The 10,725-nt window shown below is 41.5% G+C and overlaps 1 protein-coding gene across 1 annotated transcript; it reads left to right on the top strand.

Annotated features, from left to right (window-relative positions):
• The first annotated feature begins 1,224 nt into the window (after window positions 1-1,224).
• Window positions 1,225-7,557, top strand: LOC139464513 (tripartite motif-containing protein 2-like). Its single transcript, XM_071246041.1, has 3 exons — window positions 1,225-1,436; window positions 4,960-5,255; window positions 5,509-7,557. The coding sequence occupies exons 2-3, from the start codon at window positions 4,973-4,975 to the stop codon at window positions 7,113-7,115; spliced, it is 1,890 nt and encodes a 629-aa protein (XP_071102142.1). The 5' UTR covers window positions 1,225-1,436; window positions 4,960-4,972; the 3' UTR covers window positions 7,116-7,557.
• Window positions 7,558-10,725: the final 3,168 nt, after the last annotated feature.

Here is a 10,725-nt window from a genome sequence, read left to right as displayed (position 1 = left end):
ATTGATTCAAGTCATATTATATATTATTTCTGTGTATTTTAGAATCGTTTGTTTTCTCGGTTTTTTGCATGAGTTTGTGGCGGATGCCACCGGTAGGGTAGGATACACTTACATTTCCGCGAACACCTGGTATCATCACACTACGATAGTGATTCATAAACACATGCATATGATATAGTTGGAACCATTGTTTTTTGGCTTTTATTAAGATGCGGTTATACGCGTGGCGGTGTCACGAGTGTACGACTTAGTCACTCTCATATTTTCTTTATTGTATTGACTGGATTTGTTGGTTTGTTTATTTGTTGCATAACGCCGCCCTGAGCAATATTACAGCTAGTAAATTATCGAGTCTGGACCAGACAATCCAGTGACTGACATCACGAGCATCGATGCATGCAAATGGGATACGATGACATGCATCAACCAAGTCAGCGAGCCTGACCATCCGATCCCCTTTCTCGCATAGTCGCCTTTTACGCCAGGCATGGGTTGCTGAAGACCTATTCTACCCCGGATCATCACGTGTTCATCACATAAAGTGGTTTGCCAGCAGTGGTTTGCCCTCCATCATGTGCTAGTCCTTGGGGTGTTCCGGAGTACGATCCCCGCGAGGTAGAAAAGGTGAACTCTTGGATTGTTCAATACATTTTGTATGCCTGGCTGTGTACCTTGTTCATTAGTTCACAAAACACTCTGATGTCCGTGAATGTGTTCATCCATAAAAGCCTTGGAATTAACACATACATTTTATATTAGTATTCCTGGCGCAAAATCTGTTATTGATCAATAAACTAATCGACAACAAATATTTGTCACAATTTAAATTTCGATTACAGCCAATCATCTTTTAATGACACAAGGAAAATTACAAAAAATGTTTTTTAATCAAATATGTTCAACAGGCCCAGTCAATCGATCTCTTTGTCGTTATAAAAGTTTTCAATTGTGTGCACCGCAATTTAACCATACACTAACAAATGAATAATTATATTAATCGATTTCATGAACAGTTTGAACATTTGCAGTCCAAGAGGACATATCGATACAATCGATAACTTACACTCCCAATCTTACCGACTACAATTGTTATTAGAGTGCGTGTTACGTTCTTCAGCAGCAACGTTACTCGAGCACATGACGTGACAGCGTTCAATACCTGCAACCTGTTGCCGTTATTGTTGGGTTTGTGACAGGATCGACTATCTAGTCGCTAGTTATTGCCCTGTACAGCTGCACGCAGCCAATGTATGTAGGATCATGAAAAGAACCGTCATATGCCTCTGTATTCATGTAGGCGATATCACTCAGTCCGCGCAGTCAGAACGGTTTAACGTCAACATTGTGTATGGCTAATTGAATATAGCCCTGGCTCCTTCACCATCAGATAACAGCAGAAAACAACAGAAAACAACAGAAAACAGCAGATTAGTTCGGTAAGTAATAGATACATTGCATATAGCTTTAGGTGATGGATCCTTTCTTATATTAATACTTAAAATCCACGACACCGGATTTATTAACATGGAAGAGATGAATATGTAGTTCCGATACAGTGATATGAACTACACAACTAAAGCGGACACTATGTATTCGTTGACCTACAAATTAGGAATGGTTGCTATACTAAAAGGGGCTTCCTTGTCAGAAGTACGTACGAAGTATGATAAAATTAATTTTAATAGTACGTACTAAGTGTACTGCTGCTTCTCAGGTAACGTTCCAAGGCTACTGGTGTGGCTGTGTGGTGGTGTTGTGACTTAACGTATAATTCTTTCATTCTCTTTCTTTTCTTTCTAAAACCGTGTCGGTTATTATGTCTCTCAGTCGGTTGATGTTAGTGATGGGGCGGTAGAGTAGCCATGTGGTTAATGACTTTGCTCGCCATGCCCCCGAGTTCGTTTCCGCACATGGGTAGTGTGTGAACCCTTTCTGTGTGTTTCCCTGGTGTAACGTTAATAAAAGTGTAAAAAAATTAACCTCACTCACTCACTCACTCACTCACTCACTCACTCACTCACTCACTCACTCACTCGCTCGCTCACTAACTCACTCACTCACTCACTCGCTCACTCATTCGCTCACTCACTCACTCACTCACTCACTCACTCGCTCGCTCGCTCACTCAAACGCCACGTCACCACGCGTGTAGAGAACAAACTGCATGTAAAGTACGTGGTAATATATGTGCATGACGTGTAATATAATCTCATATGATATTATCAAAATTGAAGGAACAACTGTTGCAGCGACATAATACTGCAATATACAGTCATACACATGCTGTATCGTTACGAAATGCACAACGCAGTATGATGTTTTTTACCAGAACACACAAACCCTACACTCGCCCACTCGTGCATATTTGCCACAGAAATGTGATCTCATACTTACGGAGACTCCGAATAAGACTATTCTCGAACATCTGCCACCTAGAAACACACACCTTGTGTCCGACTTATTGATCAACTCTAGGGAAGCTATCAAAATCCAAATAAACATTTAATCGTGATGTGTGAGTGGGAACATGTATGGTTCATACGCCACTTTCAACATTCCATCAGTTTATTAGGAAATTGGCTCCACGCAATGCACTTACATGGGAATCGAACCCGGGTCTTCGACCTGGCAAACGAACGATTATATTGTAATAAAGTGGCTACCCAACCGTCCCTTGATGAGAGGCAACAGAGTTACCAGTTAAGCAGACAAGTCAAAATTGAATAATCGACAGCTTATATGGAATTAGTTTGTGAAAACAAATTGGATGTCCGGTTCAGTAAAACCAAAACTCGTTCAGTTAATATGGATTACCAGTGTGAATCCAATTTGAGTTAAACTAAGCGTTATCTATTTTTGTCGACAAAATATAAGTCATTTCCAATTCAATTTTATGATAATAACGCTACATACCCTGAACTTACGTCTTAATGCGTAGTGTAACACCACGTTTTGGGGAACCTTTAGCAAAATGATTGGTTGGTTGGTTTGTTGTTTTATGCCGCACTCAGCAATATTCCAGCTATATGACGGCGATTTGTTAATAATCGAGTCTGGTCCAGACAATCCAGTGATTGATATCATGCGCATCGATCCTCGCAATTGGGATCGATGACATGCGTCAACCAAGTCAGCGAGCCTGACCACCCGATCCCGTTAGTCGCCTCTTACATGATAGCATAGTCACCTTTTACGACAAGCATGGGTTGCTGAAGACCTATTCTACCCCGGATCTTCACGGGTCTTTAGCAAAATTAGGTCTAATAATGGTGACATGAAGTAACAAAATTACATAGATTTTGATGATCATTAATTGTGAACATCTCATGATTAAGTCGGAATCGTACGCTTTTCGCGAACACCTGGTGTCATCACTGATTTCAGTGGTCCCTTCATATAAATTCACAGCTATTTTGCCCTGTGCGCCAAATAGAATTTGTTTCGGCGGATAATCAAGACTGGTTATTCTCTTGCATTTACATATTATATTTTATTTACTGGTCGATGTTTCTGTTGGCGGACTGAAGTCCCCGAGGTTCATTATAAGCTCAGTAGCATTTATGCTGAGTCAGCTACAAAAGAAATGTTTGGACCGACACTGCCCCCAAATGTGATGCAAGACGAATATATTTCTTAAACGTTATTTTTTACTTAAAAACAGCAGAATCTCCGCACTTGTACCCAACAGACGTAATTGAAAAATAACATATCGTTTGTATTTGTTTCAAGAAAATCAGTAAATGCCCTATATCGTGTCACTGGATTTTCTAGTTCATCGATTACCTGACTGTCGTGTTTGTTTACAGACCGCCGTCGCATGGCGTACAGTCAATACATACTTACTTTTTATGCAAATTGTGTGAAAGTTGGGTGCCTTTTCGCGAGCACCTTTACGGGTAATGACTGATTTTCAGTGATCCATTCATATAAGTTACATAGCTAATTTGCCCCTTACGCCAAGTCGAATCTGTTGTAGGTTATTTTCCTACACTGACATTTTTTTATTTGTGAAAATAGAAAGGGTTATGTCACTTTTCTTTACTTGCAAACTTATAAGATATCAGGGGAAAATACGAAAAGATTATCCAGATACAGAGAGTTGCCTTCTCGTGACCTGGCGAAGTTGAACTTGTCTCGAGCTTACTGAAAAGAGCCCCGCACCCCGGATAATTGTTTCACACCCCCACCCTTACCCCAACCCTTACCCCTTGCTGGAAACTGGCCCATTGGACTCTGTATCTGAGTTAACGTTTTTCAAAAATAGCATTGGTTTTCTTTATGACACGGCAATCGGTTAAGTGTCACAAGAGATTGTCTTTATTCTCATCACGCCATGCTGGGGACCCGTGAAGATTCTGGGTAGAATAATACTCTAAACACTCACACATAATATATACGATTCTTATGTACACTAGTGTTACGTATAATCCCATCGTTCCGACCATCAAAACCAATCACTGTTAAACATGCTTGATACCTGACTACAAGGTACTTGTTATGTATACATTTTGAATACATTTAGTGTTTGATTTTAATATGGCGATTGATATTAAAATATGCAACGTCTTATTTATCGATCATAATTTTCAGTCAAATATGATTATGTTTAAAATATCTACTGACAATAGGGACTACAACCCCGTGAAGATCCGGGGTAGAATAGGTCTTCACCAACCCATGCTTGCCGTAAAAGGTGACTATGCTTGTCGTAAAAGGCGACTAACGGGATCGGGTGGTCAGGCTCGCTGACTTGGTTGATGCATGTCATCGATTCTAATTTTGTGGATCGATGCTCATGATATTAATCACTGGATTGTCTTGTTTACAGAGTAATTCTTCATATATTAACGAACATGAACAGTATTCGCGTTTCTTTTGTCGGTGAGTCTATATTGACGGCGTGCCAGCTTGATATGTGTTGTTTTCTTGTGGCTGCATTTACCACTATTTCTTTATCAGATTAAATAACAAGATGGCGACCGCTGAAAGTGTGAAAGACGATCATTTGACCTGCAGTATCTGTTACCGACCCTTCGCAGAACCGAAGACGCTGCAATGTCTTCATACCTTCTGCCAGGAATGTCTGCAGCATCATATCAACCATGGCAACCACATCCGGGGAATCCCCTGTCCTGTCTGTCGACACGTGACTGTTCCACAAGATTCGTTTCAACCACGTCAGAACTGGGCGAGGCTCATCAAAACAGATTTTAAACTAGCTGGGATATTGGAAGCATTGGGTCAAATGGAGAAAGGTAAAATTGGGCTTGTTGATGAATTGACAAAATATTCGCTGTAATCCGAACACATGTACCGAAATGTAGCAAATGTATACGGAGCGATTCATCATTGGGCCGTTCGTCATTCTCAGAAATCTGCCCTGTTTTCTATGATGGTTGCACCTGATAGTTCTGTAAGACTTAAACTTAGAAAATATGACGCTCTACTAGTATCTACACATGATGTAAAAGATTGACATGTACAACGTCTTCAGCATTTGTCTTTCAGGTAAAAGGGCCCATCCAGATGCTATTGTAGTGACGGGATCGCCAAGTCACTTCAACGATCGTAAATCGCAGCTGACAACAATGCTGCAAGTCCTCAGACCTGCTGTCAATTTCATTCAGGTTAAAATTGATACTGAGAAAGAGGGCATAAAGACGATGGGAGATACACGTGCGGAAACCAAGAGAGACATTAAAGCGTATGTTGAAAAACTGATAGAGGACATCAAGCAAAAGGAAAACATCCTAATCAAAGACCTTAACAGTTCGTATGAGATGAAGAAAACGGAAAGTGAGGAAAACGTGAAACGTTTCCAGAAACTCGTTGAGGAAACACAAGATACCATTGGCCTGATTGACCGTCTGTTGTCCCCAGGATCAGAGTATGCTACCATGGAATGCCTCCCCCGAATTCAGAAACAACAGGAAGATGTGATGAAGTTTGTCACCGATCCACCAGTCGATGAGTGCCCCGTTTTGTTTTCATTTCATGGAAATATCACCCACGTTAAGTCCTTAATGAGCAGCCTCGAATTAGGATCGGTATGGTCCAACTCAGAAAGCGATGACATGTATGCCGTTGGAGGCCAGGAGACACGGAAGAACGTCCTACATCAAGAGAAGGTGGTTTCTGCCACAGCGATGCAGAGATACAATGTACCCAACAAACAGGAACCATCAGAACAGGAAGCATCATCAGACAATGGTGCAGACCCTCCATCTAGTCTTCCTGATCCTCCACGCACAGTTGAAGTTCCACCAGAACAACCTTCGGATCCATCCTATGTTCTTGAAAGAACAATAAACACAAAACTTGACGAGGACAACTATGACCCAGAGCTCAGGAACATCGTTATCCTCCAGGGCAAAACCTCACCGGTGATAATAATCCTTGACTATGACAATGGAAGTTTGAAATCCTTTTATGAAGTTGATGGTCAGCCCAAAAGTAATTCCCATCGATTTAGTGGTTATCCACAATCTATTGCAAAATTGTCGGAGGAAAGAGTCATTGTGAGTCTTATGAACTACAAGTTTTTCGTCTTTACTTCAGACCTTAAGCAAGTGAGCAGCATTGAGAGCGAGAAGTGGTACACGTGCATGACGACCGTGACCACACAGGAGAAGCTCCTAGGCTTTGTCAACACAACGACCACGACGATAATAGGTGGAAGGCATACTGTACTCGATCATTTAACGGTAAAGGGAAAACCATCAAACAAGTTCATAAACACAGCACCAGCAGAGGGAATGTTCGGTGAGGTGTCTCATCTGTGTTCAACGCCAAATAACAACATCATCGTCAGCGACTGTACGAAACACGACGTCACCTGCATCTCCATGGAAGGAAGTCTTCTATGGAGAGTTGAACCACGTGACCAGGAACTTGCCTGTCCAGTTGGAGTTGCCTGTGATTCCAGAGGAGATGTCTTTGTTGTTGACAAAGACAAAAAATGCATTGTGAAGATTTCCGGTGACCAAGGTCAAGTTTTGGGGGATGTTGTCACGAGAGATGCGGGTCTTGAGAACCCGATTGCTCTAGCGTTAGACACTGCTGACAAAATCTACGTCATACAGACAAACGGCGAAATACGCGTGTTTTCGTTATAGGCACAAGAGCCTTCATTTGAAATAGATCCTGACAAATGTTACTGAATCTTTTCCAGTCCACGGTACCATGGCTGCAAGGACTGGTTTTCCCATCGACTTACAATTAACTAGTAATGATTGCAAATGAACAATATGTAAGATATAATTCATTTTTCTGACGAACTGATACATTGGTCTAACTGGCATTAGTAAATCTCAGCATTATGTATTAATGTTTCAAGGATCAAGACACCAGTGGACACCATGGGCATTGGGAGAATATATATAACTGACTACATCAACCTTACGTAAAATATTGTATTTTGAGGAAGAGTATTGTCAATTATTCAATGACTTTGCTTTAACAGTGGGGATATATTGTGGGTGTTACTTTACAATCATGGCAACTGTGCCAAATGCATTCTAAATTCTCATTTCCGTCTTTAAAGTGATTTATCTATTTCTCATGACTTTTTTTCAAATGTTTCTGTAGCGTTCTCGGGATTAATACGGTCCACAGTATAGTAGTTCGCAAAGGACCCCGGCTGCGTCATACCAGAGGACGTGAAAAGGTAGTACTTGTTGTTACCCTACCTGGCGTTTGGCATTATTTGGATAAAATAAGTACTGCTCGGCTCGGAGTTAGTATACTGTGTCTGAGTGGGGGTATCCATATTAAACGTCGGCATGGTATCTCAGTGGGCTAGCATCATAAAGCCGGCATCAGTCCGGTTCAATACAAGAAGCCATACACACACACACACGTCCCTACACATCTCTATGTAAGTCCAATAATCGCGACGTTTAACCCCATTTCATCTCACCTGTAATACCAAATTTAATTGGGACTGTATAGTTGACCAGCTGGCTCACTGCCTGTGACAGTGATGGACGCGAGAGGGCAATTTAACGTTTATAATCGCGGCGTGCTGTGTGTAATCGAACCTGGACTGAAACAGCTGTGATAGCTTGCATACACAAAGACCTGTGTAAAATAACACAGTCAACATGAACTCATGGTTATTTACCTGATTCTCAATTAAAGGGAACAAAATATACAGCCCAAGTCATGTTCATTAGTGTCATGCAATTTGTCGGTCAAATTTATGATGTATATGAATAACCGTCACCCTCAAATCACAAAGACAAGTCCAGGGTGACACGAGGCACTAACGCCTAAACGTCAACTCTAAATGGGTTACAGGTGGGGGATGGTCCTCTTTTAAGTTCAGTAGGCGTGGCACAGTAAACCAAGAATAGCTGACGATAAGGTGCCTCACTCTGGCAGTGTGGGTTCGAATCCCGGATCGGACCCAGCCCAGAAAAGGACGTACTTTTTCTAAGAAAGTGTTATCCTGAATATAACATTTGTTACATTTGACCACTTTCTAAATGGCATTGTGTGTTCATGGCTTTCGGCCATGGGAGCCGTGCCAATTTACACTTGTCAGAGGGGTACACAAAGTACGTGATCTAGACCATCAGTTGTCTGACTTTTGATTTTGTAGAAGCCTCGGTGGCTGAGTTGGCTAGATCGCTGACTTTGTGTGCTGGCGATCAAGTGCGTCACTCTGGCAGTGTGGATTCGAATACCGGATGAGATTCAGCCCCAAAATGAGGCGGTCGGGTAGCCTAGTGGTTAAAGCGTTCGCTCGTCACTCGGGTTCGATTCCCGACATAGGTACAATGTGTGAAGCCCATTTCTGGTTTCCCCTGCCGTGATAATGCCGGAAAATTGCTAAAAGCGGCGTAAAACCATCCTCATTCACTCACTCAACCCCCAAAAGTACGAGAATTTGTACTAAGAAAGTTATTTATTACATTTGACCACTTTCTAAATGTGTGTTCACAAATCCAGAATACTGACATAATGGTTGTACAATCAAAACCATCTTTATTCTTTTCACTCCTGTTGTCCTTTAAATTACACCCGTCATAGACTGTTGTTGCATGGGTTATCTGGTACACAACTCGGTCAATATATTGGATGTTGTTTACTTCAAACAAAACACGAAAACCATGCATTTCACTACCCAAGAATGGATATAAAAACACGTGCGTTAACCGGATTCCATATGCATTGTTTAGCGCCGTGCTGACAACAACCACTCAGAAAAACAACCAAAATTACACAATTATTCAACATTACGAAATGCCACGCCTGTCCGAAAATAAGCGTCTGCGAGCCATTGGTATGCTTGAAGCAGGATCGAGTCAACGTGATTTTGCAAGACAATTTATCGTCCACAGAAACACCATTTGGAGGTCAAGCTTGGAAGTTCAATATGGCCACAATCTTTGATTAACTATTATCTTTAGATAATAATTGTACTTGCTGTTACCCAGTTTTGGCGCTCGGCTTTAAGGGGCTAAAACAAGGACTGGTCGGCTCGGAGTCAGTATATTGTGTCTGAGTGGGGTATTCATGTTAAACTGCGGCATGGTATCTCAGTGAGCTGGCACTATAATTCGGCATTAGTTGTAGAAGCAGCCACACACACACACACACACGTGCATGCACGTCGCTATATAAGTGCAATAATCTTTGACGCGACGTTAAACACAATTTCACCTCACCTCAGAGCAACCCATGCTTGCCGTAAAAGGCGACTACATGCTTGTCGTAGGAGGTTTAATGCATGTCATCGTATCCCAATTGCGTGGATCGATGCTCATGATGTCAATCACTGGATTGTCTGGCCCAGACTCGATTATTTACAGATCGCTGTCATATATCTGGAATATTGCCAAGTGCGGCGTTAAGCAAAAAACAAACTTGTTGTTACACTGCCTAGCGCTTGGCATTAAGGGGCTAAACGAAGGATTGGTCAGCTCGGAGGCGGTATACCATGTCTGAGTGGGGCATTCATGTTGCGGCATGGCATCTCAGTGAGCTGGCACTTAACAATCGGTATTAGTCCGGACTAGTACAAGCAGCAACACACACACACACACACACACACACACACACACACATGCATGTACGACTCTATATAAGTGCAACAATTTGAACGTGAAATACATCCAGTCTTTCCACAAGGTAGGGTTTGTAGAGGGGAATGTCCGAGTAACTCTCCATTCCTTTAAAATAATGGAGCAGAGGTCCATTTTTAAGGAATGGTGAGTTATGAGGATATTCCCCTACTTAAAACTCATCCCTACTTTTACACTTTGACAAAATATTCTGTAGTTGAAAATATTTGAAAAATAAACCAGAACTCTTTGTTGTCCGTATTTATACTGCGTGAGTCGATCTTGCGTGATGCACGAGAAATGCGTTCTCTGCCGCTGTTGCACGTGCGCCAAGCTCCGTGGCGAGTTGACATTTACAATGCATGGTACACGGCTCATCATAATTTCGTTGGGTCCTAAACTAGTATTTATCAATCGCTTGCACATTGTTAATACATACTGATGGGTATAATTGGAAATATAGAGCCCCGAACAAGCGATATTTATGTTACCTTATTTGTTTTTTCTCGTCAAAGGTTTATCTAACTATCTATAAATATGAACATCGTTGTGGGTAACCTGCTCTAACACAAAATATATACATATTATTTTGAGCTAAAAGCATTATGCAAAATTATGAAAATATTTAATAGTTAATTTCACATCATGCCTTCATGTG

This window comes from Haliotis cracherodii, unplaced genomic scaffold (genome assembly GCF_022045235.1).
Source record: "Haliotis cracherodii isolate W230 unplaced genomic scaffold, xgHalCrac1.p SCAF_17, whole genome shotgun sequence".
NCBI classification, from domain to species: domain Eukaryota; kingdom Metazoa; phylum Mollusca; class Gastropoda; order Lepetellida; family Haliotidae; genus Haliotis; species Haliotis cracherodii.
The sequence above is the reverse complement of the archived record's forward strand: the minus strand, read 5'-3'. Positions and strand labels throughout refer to the sequence as shown.

Bases quoted from the DNA above. Each gene is read 5' to 3' on its own strand.
- LOC139464513 (XM_071246041.1), top strand. From the start codon at position 4,973: ATGGCGACCGCTGAAAGTGTGAAAGACGATCATTTGACCTGCAGTATC. The intron at 5,256-5,508 runs GTAAAATTGGGC...TTTGTCTTTCAG, and splicing joins ATTGGGTCAAATGGAGAAAG to GTAAAAGGGCCCATCCAGAT.